The sequence below is a fragment of the Ptychodera flava genome, chromosome 14 (assembly GCF_041260155.1).
Source record: "Ptychodera flava strain L36383 chromosome 14, AS_Pfla_20210202, whole genome shotgun sequence".
In the NCBI taxonomy this organism is placed as follows: Eukaryota; Metazoa; Hemichordata; class Enteropneusta; family Ptychoderidae; genus Ptychodera; species Ptychodera flava.
In genome coordinates, this window is record NC_091941.1 from 37,260,322 (window position 1) to 37,275,438 (window position 15,117).

Here is a 15,117-nt window from a genome sequence, read left to right on the forward strand (position 1 = left end):
CACGACAATTTGTTTTGTGATACGATCCAATATGGCCGCCAGGCGGCCATTTTATTACGATTTTTTCATGTACAGAGCCATAACTCAGGCATATCTCAACCGATTTTATTCAAAGTTGGTACAAGGACATTGACCTATGTCATACATATGCACGTCAATCTGTTTTGTGATACGATCCAATATGGCCGCCAGGCGGCCATTTTATTACGATTTTTTCATGTACAGAGCCATTTCTCAGGCATATCCGCATGTTTCAACCAATTTTATTCAAAGTTGGTACAAGGACATCGACCAATGTCATAGCTATGCACATCAATTTGTTTTGTGATGCGATCCAATATGGCCACTGTGCGAACATTTTGTTACGATTTTTTTCATGTCCTGAACCATAACTCAGACATGTATCAAGCGAATTCATTCAAAAGTATTTTTATCACAGACCTAATGAAGAGGACTCTATCCTCTTTGAGGACCTGTAATCAAAATACCCATTAACAAGTGGGGACTGTGTCATCAACGATGACTTGTTACCATTAAGTGGAATTTTCAATGAGTCGTCGTTTTCTCAAATGAGTGTACTATCTCAGTCTCTCACATTGACAAAATCTATAAGAGAGAGCAGTTTGGAAATTTTAGAGAGGAAGATCAAATGAGAAAAGGCTTTAATCAGTGTAAACTTCAGATTTCAGGTAACTTTCACAAAATAGGAACTGGGAAACTTGAAAGATTGTAGGTAATGATTAGGGGAATATGTTATGTGCCTGTGTAGATAATACCTTCCTGTTCAGGGTGTAAATAATGTCACCCAATTTAGGGTATTTCTGATGTAAAAGCTTTTAACACTTTGATAAGCCTGAAAGTTAGTGCTGATTTCTTGTCAGACATTTTCAGTTCATATTAGTCGGTTATAATGATGAGCACGACAATGGCGATGATGATGATGATGATGATGATGATGATGATGATGATGATGATATTTCAACCAAACATAAGCTACCTTGAAATTTGATAATAGTGAAAGTAACATAAAATATACAGATAAAATTAGTCCTTTTAAGTCATATTTTACGTCTATCTCAGTGTTAAAAAATTATGAAAGAACTTAACTTAAGCACAGAACATGTAATCTGAAGTGGCAATTATTTGGCCCGATGTGATTACAATTGTTTCTGTCTGACTCAGAGGAGAAACTGCCGTCCTAGGCAAAGTGTATTGCGTCTTCACAAACTGATGACATTTATTTGATCTGAATCTCAACTTAGTATTTCAATACAAAGAGTAGGATAAAAAAACCCTGAGATGATTTCCAATGGCAAAGTTGAAGTCCTGAGTGTCTCAAGTCAGTGTTCAGTGATGGCTTGTATTGTGGATACCCACTGTACACAGTTCAGCAGTGAATGCTTTGTTTCATCTTGATAAATAGTTCAGAGACATTAAATTTGCTTGGATAGCATGCTGTCTGCCTGTAATGAGGCAAAATGGTGTGATGTTTGTGTACAGATGAAAGCACTGAAATCAAGTGGGTCTTGTGTGTCGACACAAAACATTCTTCCAAGATAGATAGGCCATAAGGGGCATGGATGGTGAAGGCAATTGTCAACTTCAGAAGAAGAACAAATTTGTCGGAAATGTCTTTCATATTGTGCATTACGTTCATCAAAAATCAATTACGGTATCTAGAAATATCAAACAATTAAACCTTCAAAACTTTAAATAGTGTAATGATGAGGGACCCCCAACTTGTTTGTTAGTTACATTTAAACAAGTAGAAGGTGGTTTGCATTGGAGTCATCAGTTTAAAATCTTCAGCAGTCTCTCTGTCCTAAAAATGGCTTGTATCAAAATATTAGTTGTGTTTTCATGAAGATCATCCCCTCACAATAAATGCTTCTTCAAACAGAACTGTTCATCACCAAGGTCATGTAGGATTTCATGAGATGAAAGCCAGATGTTATTTGTGGGTAACTGGTGCGGTGAATGTTTGTCGATGGCTTTGGAAGTGTTTGCAGTGTGGCTTTCTGTGCCCTTGTATCTATAGTATCAGCTATTCAATAGTCAGATCATACACAGCTGGTCAGCCTTGCCAAAAGTGTAGTTTATGTCATCAAAATATGTGCTATTATGTCATCAAATTATGTGGTGTTCTCATCAAATTATGTGATGTCAGGCTATGCAGTGTCCCTGTACCAGCACCTCCATATGTAAACTCTGTTGTTGTTGCCAGCTGCTTTTAAAGAAGAGATATTTGTCGATGAAGTTGCTTTCAATTATACACAAGGATGGTTTGTGTGCTGCATTTAAAAGTACACTTTTCAAAGAGAATTGGGTCATCGTTCTGGGTCAGCCTGCCATGGGCACTTGAAATTACCTCCGCCTCTCCTTTGATATGCAGAACTATATCCTGTGTGGTGAAGTCCCAAAGCAAATTAAAAATGCATCATATAAACGGCCACGTAGGTAGATTTGTGAAAAAAATGGCCCTTTTTTGTGCCCTGTGACCTTTTGGATATGCATCAAAAGTATCTTAGCAGTGCATGTATATACAGCAGTGCGTGAGAAATGTTCAAATGCCGAAGTCCATGTCTCAAACATTCTCTGACGACAGCTTAGATGCCTTATTCATGTAAACACCAGATTACAACAGGATGGCTATGTAGAGTTGATGTTGACAGAGTCTGGGGTATTTCCACATTTAATAGTTTGCGCTTGAACATCGGAAAGCATATGCCGACAAAAGTACTATCGTGGAAACGGACTCTCGTGATTTTCTTCACAACTTGCAATGTCAGGAGGGGCCTGGTGTTTTTAATTGTCTACACATAAAGTCAATACTGAGAACAAATTACTATTGACTTTTCCCAAATGGCTCATGTTTAATGTCAACCAACAGGATGGTAGCCGGGGGTCCTGGTTTCTCAGAAACGCTTATGCTAAGGAAATCAAAAAACGCAGAATCAAATAAAAGTAATTGATTCACTTGTACTAGTAAAGCTAAATACTAGGAGTTTTTGAATTCACACCAAGGGTGTCAATATTTAAAATGGTTTGCTGTTTACAGTGGGTTTTTTCCCTGATCTCAACAACATCTGTTGAGCTGATCACATAGATGGAAATCAAGCAACAATTTTTAGGGTGTGTTTTACTCTTTCCAAACCTTCCCTGTACATGCACCGTACCTTCGCAAACTTGGCCAACCGTTCTTAAAACAATCTGGATGAAGATTACTTTGATGAAGGTTTATGTCCGTGAAGATTTACTACCTCCCACACTCAGCATCTTGTTTCCTGTTTACAGTATTTACACCATGGGCAGGTTTATCAAGGTTTGAAATATTGACGCATTCATAAAAACTCAGCAAGGGCGTGAGAGTTCTAGATTTAGACATTTCAAGTGGCATATTCCTACATGTTTGTAATCTTTGTAAAGTATTGGTGGTCAGGTTATTGCTGCACAGTAGCGCATACTTCACATACCAGTCAAGCCTCATTGACAGCAATGGTTAGGTGAGTTTCCAACAATAGAACCAACTCAAGAAATTAGTATTACAGCTAAGTTTATGTTATTACCATGTGAGGGCGCTGTTCGTATAAAACCGAGTTGGGTGGATATAGCTTCTGTGTTGTCACTGTTATCAGTTATGTTATTACTTGCACTGGATCATCTGGTATACCTGCTTATACCTCACTATAAGCTATATAGCTCTATGTAGATTAAAACTGCCGTTATGCTGATCAAGCTTTGCATTATGTTGCTCATTCTACTATGCTCAAGCTTTGCATTTGTTTAACATTTTACTTGCTGTTTTCCTCCCAACTCTGACAAAAGTATGATGCTGTCTCCTAACTCATCGGTAGTCCACGGGTCACAACATCACACTTAATCCACTGTCACCCTGAATTCTAATTTTGCACCGTGTTGGTTGGTTTCAGATGCGGCCACCTTAAGTTTTGATGGCACCCAGTATATGAGGGTCACCATGCAGAATGAATCACTGACCGACACTGAGCAGATCAACCTGCGCTTCAAGACCAAACGAGCCTACGGCCTCCTGATGGCCACCACGTCCAGCAATGGAGTTGACACTCTCATGATGGAGTTGGATTCTGGCAAAGTGAAGCTGGTCGTCAACCTTGGTGCGGGACCCACAGAGCTCTTCGCGGGAGAAGGCCTAAATGATATGCAGTGGCATACAGTCAAAGTAAAGCGTGAACTGCAAAAGGTGATGCTGTCCGTTGACGATGAGGAACCTGTGGAGGGTAAGCCATCTTAGCAGACAGATCCCTGCAACTGTGCTGCTCCCCAGTGTCCCTACAGTGTTGTAGTAACCCAGCTTTTATGTGAATTGTATTTCAGTATTTACTTCGGTGGGATATTCTTTCCTTCTGGTTGCACAGTTATGACGCGCCAACTTATTTTCCTTCCTTTTATTTTTTGTCCATGATGATTCTGTTCTGTTGTTTTGTGGTTGTTTCCATGTCAACTTTTCATGGCTTGTTACAACCTAGTTCTTACATCTTATCTTAAGATAACGTAAAAGTTAGATTCATAGTTCCTTCTGACAGTGCATACCAGTAGAAATAGTAAGATTTAACTGTTTTGTTTATTTTTTATATCAATCATAGCATAAGTTCTCCTAGCCAAACAAGTAGACATCTTAAACAACTTACATATATCAAATTTCAGTAGCGGCTTGTCATCTTTCAGATAACTGTAGATACTATAGTTTTAACTTCTGATACATTCATCTCCGCCAGCAAGAACATGTGTTCAGAATAATGTAAGCGATATGATCAACTCTGTAGGTCGCAAGATTAGTCACTTTTATAATTATCTTCTAAGTGCCATGTCACTGTGCAAGTTTAAACATGAAATAGTTCAGAAACAGAAGACCATGCACAAGTAGACTTTATGAAGAGTAATTTTGTTTTCTATGTAGATACTGTATAATGCTATCTCTAGTAAATAGCATGATTTTGTCTAACTTGTGTTCTTTATGTTTGTTTGTTTGTTTGTTTGTTCGTTTTTCTTCTTCTCTTCTGTTCTATTTCATTCTGTTAATGGTATCACAACCCACCTTTTCTCTTTTCATTTTCTTTTGTTTCGACTCGTCTTTCTTTTCAAATTTTCTCTCAACAAAAAAAAATTCTCACTTTGCAAACCAAAAAAAGGTCCCAGTATGCCCACAGGAGGTAGGTTGTTGTCATCTTTGTATAAAAGTGCGGCTGCTTCTAGTGCCTTGCAGATCTCCAGCAAGCATCAACCGCAGCTAATATCAACTCCACATGGAGCTGCCTGCGCCTCTTATACTCTATCCACAGACTCTCTTCTGTGCTGTCGTCTGTGAATCTTTTTCTCTCTATAAATGCATCTCTCTTCATATATTGTTTTATCCACATATTGCCAGGCAACTCTGCCAGGTGTGTTTTGAAATGCAAGTTTTTTTGAAGTAGACATGCTTGGAGACGGCGGATGCGCACCATCCAACCACCGCCACTGCTGTAGTGTTAAATCGTTAAAGTTAAAATTTTGCCAAGCTGCATAGAGCAAAAAACACATTATAAATCAAAGTAGTATTTTCTTGTTCTGGAACAACATAGTGGCGCTTTTTGCGGTGGATTGGAACATGGCTTTGGAAGTAGGAACAGAAACACGCTCATGAACTAACAAATAGCATCCATGGTATGACTTTGAATGCCGTGAAAATAGCAAGATATCAATATGCATAAAATACATTAACATGCAGTTTTTATCACTCACTTAACTTTCCATTCTCATCAACCATGTCTGTTTTTCCTTAATAACACAAACAATTTCTGCTGTTCCATATCTACCAATGCCAGTAACATCAACACTCACACCCATCTTCTCCCTGTGAAATGGAATGATCTGATGGATTAGATACGTTCAGGTTGTTCCAATTCACAGAATCTCAGTGGGTTAGAGTGAGTTTATGATGTGTTCAAAGAACATCGAACAGCTGGTGTCGCAGCCATCTTGCAAGCTTGTCTTCCATCCTAGTTTATTTGGATGTGTTTTGCTACATGACATAAAAGCTAACATTGGTTGCCATCAGGGGACAGGGTGATACCTCACAGTATTGAGAGCTGAGAACCAACATATGAACATTTCTCTGAACTGAAATAAAACTATATTTCATTAAAATTGCATGAAAATAACAGAACCCATCCATTCCCATCTGTTAAATAATGGATGTTGCCCTTGTTTCCATGGTTACATATACAGCCAAAAAATGATAAGGTAATTTTAAACTTCCCCGGGAAATCTAACTTTCATAAAATTCCCCGTTCAAGAAATAATGCATCTTTTGTAACGGACCACCCTTAAACATTACAAGTTGTGTTAACGTTCCAATATTCAAAATAATTTCCAAGTTCCCAGCTCTCTGCTTCCCCATCTTTCAATGTCACATCTTCTAATTCATAACATTGCAAATTTCCTTTAGATGTCACTGATGGATTCAACAGAGTCCTGGAATTTAAAAAAATTGAAGTTGGCGCCCTCTCAGACGAATCCAGGAAGAATCTCCTTCTACCACCGTCAAATTTCCTTGGTCACATGGAACAGTTTACAATGAACGGTCAGAAATTCTTTGAGATGGCAAAGTCCGGAACATTTACAAATATACAAGTCACAGCTAGCTTTAACAACATGGATGATCAAATAATCAGTAACCCTGTGACCTTCAAGTCTAGGGAGGCATTCATTGTGCTGTCCCCTCCCAATACCTACCCAGTGCTGAATCTGTTTTTCCAGTTCAGAACAGTGGAGCCTAATGGGCTTATTCTCTTCAATGATGGTGACGGCAATGACTTCCTGGCCGTTGAACTGGTTGATGGCTATATTCACTATGTCTTCAACACCGGGGACAAGACGAGTGTCATGCGAGCAAATACCGTCACCAGACTGAACAACAACCAGTGGCATGAGGTGACCATCACCAGAGACAACCGTGACCGACAGGTGCTAAAAGTGGATGACGCCACCACAAAGACGCAGCCAGCTAGTGGACCCAGGCATATAGATCTCACAGAAAATATGAGAGTTGGTGGCATTGAATCAGACTTGTATGAGAGTTTACCTGAATATGTTCAATCTCGGTATGGCTACTTGGGTTGTATTGCTGCCCTTGACATGAATGGAGTTGTTCCTAATCTGATCAAAGATGCACTAAATTCACCTAAAAAACACATTGTTAGGGGATGTGAAGGTAAGCATGGGTTTATCTAATTGTTGTCAGCCCTTTTTCTGCAAGTTCTTTTGTTAAAATAAATATGCCTTGAAATGTAGGTAGAAAAAGAGTGTAAATATGTCATTGTGCAAAACTTATGAAAATCTACACAAAATCTACAGAAGAAATATCTGACTCTGTGCAACTGTAAAGTATTAGTGACATTTAGTATGTGTTGCATAAATCCTCCTTATATGTTTTATAAAAAATCTCAAAGTGTTGAAATTCAAACCTAAAGCTTTTACTTTTTTCCCTCCAAAAGCTCCCAACAGAGAGTGTGCACCTGAATCGTGTGAGAATCGAGGTGAATGCTATCAGCTTTGGAATGACTTCAGCTGTGACTGTGACCTGACTACCTACACTGGAGTCAGATGTGAGACAAGTAAGTCACCTGTGTTTGGCAATTCTTACTCCCATGATGCAATGCATTGGGTATCCATGGCTCTACTCTGTTGCATCATGGGTGTAGAGTCTAAGTATTTTCAAGTGAGTGATTGAATCAGGTGCCCCTTGTTACTCTGCACTTTGGTACAATGCTTTTTTCACTTCTCTTTATGTTGAAGGCAAATACTATTATTCTCTCTGTCTTTATTAGATTTCATATTTTCACTTTCATAAATTATAACATTTTTGGCTTTGTAAGGGTGTATCAACACAAGCTTTTGGTAATATTTTGATATCATTATTTAATATATGTACCAGATTTAATCTATTCCCTTCAAGTCTGTGGATCTTTCAATGAAATACAGAGTGCAGGAAGCGACACACAGGATTTAACTTAATCCCTGCCATCCTATGGAATTACAAGTCACATCAAAGCTCTGATGGTAGAACTGGTTTATGCTACAGTAGAGTTCATCAACATCATTGTCCTCTCAATTCACAGGAGGAACACAGGCTAAGTTCGAAGGCAGTGGCGGTATGATAACATTCATGTACCCAGAGGGTGAGAGGCCGGGAACGCACTCAGACAGACTGGCCGTGGGTTTCCGTACCAGGTCTAGGAATGCAGTCATTGCAAGAATTGATAGCATTGAATCCAAGGATTACATAGAGATGGAAATTGTAAGTCAAGGATGAAGACTTGTGTTATATGTCTGTGTATATGTGTGTCTTTGTGTTAGTTTTTGTGTCTGTGCATTGTAAAAATATGGGATGTGAGCAACTTAATATAGTCTGGACGTATTGTGATTTATTCTAATATTGCAAGCATTAAGTAAATATTTACATCACATCTCCATAGTTTATTCTGTCTCACCCTGTCACTGCCAGGTTTTGGTATGATGCAATGCCTTTAACATCATTGTTGGACCTGCATATTGTATATAAAGGGGTAAAAGTTAACGAAATGAAAAAAAGGAGCCTAAAATTGGAATAGGTGAAACCAACATACTTGAAAGGGTGAAAAACTTACACCTCGATGAATGGTAAATTTATTTTGAAGTGATCAACATTATGATATTTTGAAGTACAGTATTCTTGCAATTCCTAACTGTGAGACCCAGTCATGAGGAATCTATACCAGAAAATTCTAACATTATATTGAAATACATATGAGAGATGGGTCCCTTCCCTGTGAAGATTAAGTGCCCCTCTCAGAAATAAAAGGTTGTGGAAGCAAAGAGTGAAGTTTACCCAATCTGTAGCATTTTACTACATGAAAAGAAAGAACACTATCAACAAACAGGGTCGGAAGTTTGAAAGATTTTTGACATGGATGAGCCAACTTATATTGGTGTGTGTTCTGTTATGTCATACAGGCAGATGGTAATTTATTTGTAGTGTACAACATGGGAACCGAGGACCACCCAATCGGTGAGCTGATGAAGAAAGTAAACGACAACAAGTATCACGTTGTTAGGTTCCTGCGCAGTGGTGCTAATGCCACATTACAGGTGGATGATGAACCAGTCATACAAAAGATTGTGACAGGTGAGGAATGCTTGTGTTGTTTTGAGTGCATCATCCTGCCATTGCTGACCTGCCGCCAGAGTTGATGCATTCAAAGTGTTTTTGTAGTAAGCTCCTATTTTCTGTATTACTTAAAGCAATTTATTAATATATTTGTGTTTGTTTTTGTCCACAGTTTGAAATGAGCAGATACTAAGTTTACCCCATCCTAATTAACTAACATTGTAAGACAATCTATCACAGCAAGTCAGTCACTTGTTATAATCAATTGAAATCAACATTTCTAGTAACTTCATGCTCTGCATTTCAACCCTGTCACCACCATGGTTTGACTGATTTCTTTTGTAAACTCTTTTTGAAGGAACTTAGTTGAAAGACTTAAAGCTGTTAGAAACCCATTGATGCTGACAAATAACATTTCCCAGTTGTTGCCCATCAATGCAAAATTAATTCGCAAAACCAGATTCTGTGTTTTCTACTTCCCAATCAGGAGATCAGTTGAAAATCTTCAATTCCCAGACTTATGTCAAACTTGGAGCACGGGGCGATTCAAAGAGATCAAAGCGTGCTCTGGAGAGAGAGTTTATCGGAACCATGCAAGGCGTTCATTACAATGGAGTTAATGCAATTGACCTGGCACTGGAGAACGATCCAAGGGTCACGGTTGAGGGTGATGTGACAATAACACAACCTCCACCAGGACCAGAACCAACCACTAAAGCACCAACAGAGGCACCGCCTAAGATGCCAGAAAAGGTGAGCATGATGTATTGGTATGGGAGTCTTCGTCCAATCCTGAAAATTATCGGAAAAAGAGGAAACATTGACATGACAAGCTTGGTCACAAAGTCTCATTGTTGTTAAATACAATCAGCCTGTAAAAGTTGTTCACTTTAACCATTGGTTCTGAGTATATTATATCTTGGTGATAGAGCAATTTAACAAAAAGCGTGAGAGAAAATCTAAGTGCCCACCAACAGAAACAGAACTAGTAACTTCAGGGGTTAATGCTGAGAAATAATAGACACTTGAATTATATTGTAACCAATTATGTTATTTCCCTATTCTGTTATTTTCTCTGGTAACAGTAAAAATTACATCAGCGCCTTCCTCCAGTGCGATGGCACCCTCTTTGGTCACTTAAAATTTCCTGATACTAATCTGATATACCCTATGCAAGTTCCAGGCATGAGTTTGTCTTCTCAGCAGAGTCAATCAGTAGTTTGTAATCTGTTCCTATCTCACATCAAACTGTGTCACCTCTAACATGTAGTCATGCTAAGATGTTGACCAACACTCAGTGACTCTTTACATGTGAAATAGACGTTTGGTACATGATGCCATGCCCATGTCAGATTTCCTCCATACCTTTATCTCATATCTTCTAATATGCTGGCTGTAGATCTTCTAATGTACTGGCTACTTACCACAGGAATCCGATATTTTTCTATTTTTCAGCTTCCATTAATATCTTCCCTCTCTGCGACATATGCTCCATCTTCAACCTCAGTCTCTTCTTCTGTAGCAGTTGAAACTACTGTCATACTAACAGCTAAGGTTAGCTAAAGGATGCTTCCCACTAAATTGTTATGTGACCTTGTTTCTTCCAGTTTTTAGTGGAAGGTGTTTGTCTTTGCTTGCTGTTGTTTGGTTTGTTTGATGGAATTTTTTGTTGGTGTTCTGTGAAAACAAAAACACAAGATGATTGGTGACTCGGGGTGTTGTTTTCTGTGCTGTGGTTTACTTGCTGTCTCGTTCAAATGTCTTGCTTTCTTTTTTTCTCTCTATGCCACTTTTGTTTAGCCAACCAGCACAGTGAGTACCACGGCAACCACTGCTATGCCGACTACTACCGTGGAAACCACCACAACAATGCAAACAACAACACTTCAGACAACTCAGGTACCCAATCTGTAGAGTGACCCCCTCCCCCTTTCCTAACACATAGTTATGCATTGAATCTTAAGACAAATAATATTAAGTTACCTCTCAGTCTCTGAGGAGTAAGCATGCATTTGAACTAATACATGTAAATAGATCAGTGTGAATGGTAGAATCTCCACAGTCTATGAAGTATAGCCATTCACATCTGTGAAACTTAAGGTTATACCTCTGGCCGATTGCAGTTTGTCGTCATCATGGCAGTCTAAAACAGGGCCGTCAGCTCTATATAACAGAGCAGCTTGTTTTGCCGGCTCAGTAGCTGTACAGCCATGTACTAATGCTGCATGGGATGTGTTGTACACAGACATAGAATTTTGAATAGTTGTACTCTGTCTGAGAATTGTTTGTTTCTTAACCTGATTGATGTTGCTTGTCCACAACAATTTGTGTAGGATAACTTATATTATCAACTGAATATAGTACCATTGCGGTACTTTGTATAGACATCAATATTTAATCCCGTAGCGGTTAGAACGTTTTTTCATGTCAGTTACAAACACTAACCAGTCCAATAACCTGTAGAACTAGTAAATGTCGGAAGAACGTTTTATGGATAATTTTTCAAGCAAAGAAGAAACAATCCAATTTTAACGTGCTTGTTCATGCTTTTCAGACATACCTCTGTATTCTTTAATTAATATTTCATGTCTAAATATACACTTCAATGTTTCATCATAGCAAAGTACAACACAAGCTATCACAACTTTGGAAAGGTCACTGACCACACAGGTTAGCTCTCTTTGTCTTCTCATTCTCATCATCTTTCTCATTATAATGCATTTCTTTCCTCAGACTGTTTTTTTTATTCATGATATTTCACATTTCAAGTTCATCTTTCTCCAATATTTTTTTCAACTTTTAAAAGGTGGTACCAGTAGCTATGTCCACCACATGGTTCTCATGCATATCAATCTTCCAAACTCCAATGGCAGATAGGAGTCAGAGTGTCTGACACAACTTTGGAACTTGTGCCCTGTAACTTTGCTGCTTTACGTGGAAATAAGATAGTATCTATGTTTATGCAGCAAACGTGGCACTAAGAACTCGGTTCACTTTGATATCTCAGATGTGACATTTTGCAGTTCAGTGCATACATACCTTTATGTCCATACATTGGACAAACTGTCCACTACTTTGGCTGACAATCTTCAACTGAAATATTACCTCATCCATGAATGGAGAACACACTGTCTGTGACACCCTCCCCTCCTTTGGCAGTCTGTCCTTGAGAATTTACCTCCTCTCTGAAAGTTTTGGGAAACCCTGTTCATGCAAGCCAGTTGAACTTATTCGTATATGCTATGTGGATAACTGTCAAAAGTGATATCGGAGAACAAGAGGGCCATGTCAGTAGGCATTCATAAAAGAGATCAAAGATGCAGTTCTCCACAAATGGGATTAGTGACTACAAAATATGTCTTTGATATCAGAGCCAATTCTCACAGGCACTGGAAAACTTTGAAGCCAAAATAATATTGTTTTTGTTCCAACATCCATGTTAAGCTTTTACTAACTTACAGGGACTTTCAAAAGCTTGCAACTTAGAGAGGTTTTATGGATTCTCATACATTCCACACAGCACCAACACTCTGATATTTAGATTAAAATTCACCTAACATCAGTGTGTGTTGCACATGATACGTACAACTGTGGATCAAGGAGTAGAATTGTCAACTGAATTTCTCAGAGCTTTATAAGTGAAACCCTTTGATTGTTGCATTGTCACATTTCTGTGCTCACTTGTGCCAGAAAGGAGGAGATAATAAAATCACAACTGTACATTAAATATGTATTGTAGGATTGCAGATTCAGTGGCACTGTACAGCTTTCACCAATGAAATGAAATGTCTTTCAATAGGTAACAGTATTACTGTGTGTATAACTCCAACATTTCTCATACTGCAATATTAACAAATTTGTGAGAATGTTTTCAGGCTAATCATACCAAAATGTATCACAGCTTTTAATTGTTTTTACTGTGCAAGGATCATAGTGTATACCATAAATTTCACGTTGAAGCGGAACGAAACAGAGAAAACTTCAAACTCTAGATAGCAAAGTCCAGCCAGTTTACCAAAGTATGCATCCATACAGACTTGTTGGTCTGTGTCAACTGCCAACTCTGAATGCTGTATGTATACTGTGTTTGCATGTGAACGGAAGAATTCAACATTACCAAAACAACTCTGCGCAGAAATTACACTCTGAATGAAAAACTCTCTGTGCAATGATCAGAAATATCTTTCATATCTTTACCATCAGCATTTCTTCTTCTCCATCCAAGTCACTGCTAATTCTTCTAATATATATTTTTCATTCACTGTCTCTAACCTCAGCAAGACTTCATCTTAACAAGTTCACCCGATGACTACCTCCCCACTGATACTGCCACCACCACTGCCTCTACAAAAGTGTCGGTGCCCCTGACCTTTGACCCACAGGTCAGCCATATTTGAATGCCTTCTTGATCTCAGAGAGCATGGGAATGTGTGGCTCTTCTGACCTAGCCGCATGATTGACTGATCCCGCAACTCTTATTTTAGAATCTTGTCTCTGTTATACTGAGAGAAATATATACAGAGAGAAATATGTGGTATGGAAAGCTCTTTTGCACATGCTTGTAGCTTACAAGTAGATACCAGCACTGCTTTCTTGCTGTGGCTGAAGTTTTTGCACCACAGAAGCAAAATACTAACTTGACCTTTTGATGCTTTGCTGGGCAAACACTATGTACCGTAATTTCTTGACATGTTGAGTAGTCACATTCTCTCACTGACTAACATCAAAGGAGATGTTCTCCATCATTGGTGCATGCTGGACAAACTTTTACAGAGTGGATTTTAAAGTCTCTTTTCCATGTGGATATGTCGTCTATGTCATATGCAGTGTACTGACTCTTTATCTAGCTGTACAACAAGTACATCACAGCTGTGCAGCAAATCTCAATTGATTGTCATATTTTTGGAATTCTCAACACAAAGCATGTCACCTTGTCAACATCGGTTGCACAGCTTTTATGCCAACAACAATGGTAGAGACGTCCAGTTAGAGCATAAGAATGGTACAGACTTTGAACTGTGCCCACCAGTTTGGTTTTGTGTGCAGATTTTGTTCAGCATTTCAACATGAAGCGAACTGACATGCGTCAAAGTGCGATTCTGGACTGGTTTTCAGTCGTGTGACACTCTAAACCCTTTGTCAAGCAACATGGATAGCCCACTGCATTCTGTTGATTGTAATGTTGACCCTTCATAAAGGTAGTGAGACTGAAACAGTGGCACTGTATATGGCTCCGATTTTGAAGTCGCTTAGCTGTTTACTTTTCTTGGTGTTGATGTTGGTATCTCTTCTGTGTTTTGTGTCAAAGTATACATTATTACAAAACAAAATGCAAACATCACGTTATATTACCTTCATTGATGATCACACTGTCTGAGAATTTGAATAGGAAACCCATGAAATGTGCCATGAGTGTACCATGGCAAAGACACTGAGATGATGAAATGCCTTCCCATCATTTTCAACTAATTACTCTCTTCATTTGGTTGACAGTCGGCAGGTCCTACAGAGCCAAAGGATATGACTTCCGGGGAAGAAGAAGAAAGTCCTGAGTCCGGATCCGGATGCTCCAGTGACGATGAAGATGACTGTGAATCGTCTGGAGGAGGTCAGTCAAGTTCTCTGCTTCTACCCCCTCTCACCTCCAAAATTTGATATAGTCCTGTGTCCTTCATTGCAAAGTTAAACCATTACACAGGGAAGTGGGGGTGGAGGGGGTAAAGATTTTGAAGTCCTGTACCTAAAATTTGGCAAGTTGTCTCCCCAGGAAATAAAGCCCATGGCTACACAGTACTTTGTAATTGTGATAATTAACCCTCTGTATATGTGAACATAGTGAATAAATTGAATTACAATCAGTGTGCCCTCTAAGGGGATGTGAAACAAATTTATTTTGATTCAAATTGAAGAAAACTTGACTTGATGTGCATGCATGAAAATGGTTATACCTAAAA

General features: G+C 38.8%; 1 protein-coding gene across 11 annotated transcripts in view; it reads left to right on the forward strand.

The window, feature by feature from the left end:
- Positions 1-15,117, forward strand: part of LOC139150356 (neurexin-3-like) — an 82,680-nt gene that overhangs the window by 63,439 nt on the left and 4,124 nt on the right. For 2 of the 11 annotated variants that reach the window (XM_070722665.1, XM_070722666.1), the window contains 8 exons: positions 3,930-4,256; positions 5,169-5,189; positions 6,464-7,228; positions 7,512-7,631; positions 8,136-8,314; positions 9,010-9,181; positions 9,651-9,916; positions 14,657-14,771. In XM_070722665.1, coding sequence (XP_070578766.1) covers positions 3,930-4,256; positions 5,169-5,189; positions 6,464-7,228; positions 7,512-7,631; positions 8,136-8,314; positions 9,010-9,181; positions 9,651-9,916; positions 14,657-14,771 — 1,965 coding nt within the window. Of the gene's footprint in view, positions 1-3,929; positions 4,257-5,168; positions 5,190-6,463; positions 7,229-7,511; positions 7,632-8,135; positions 8,315-9,009; positions 9,182-9,650; positions 9,917-10,618; positions 10,718-10,963; positions 11,063-11,782; positions 11,834-13,440; positions 13,546-14,656; positions 14,772-15,117 lie in introns of all 11 variants that reach the window. The other 9 variants (XM_070722667.1, XM_070722668.1, XM_070722657.1 and 6 more) reach the window with 8 other exon arrangements.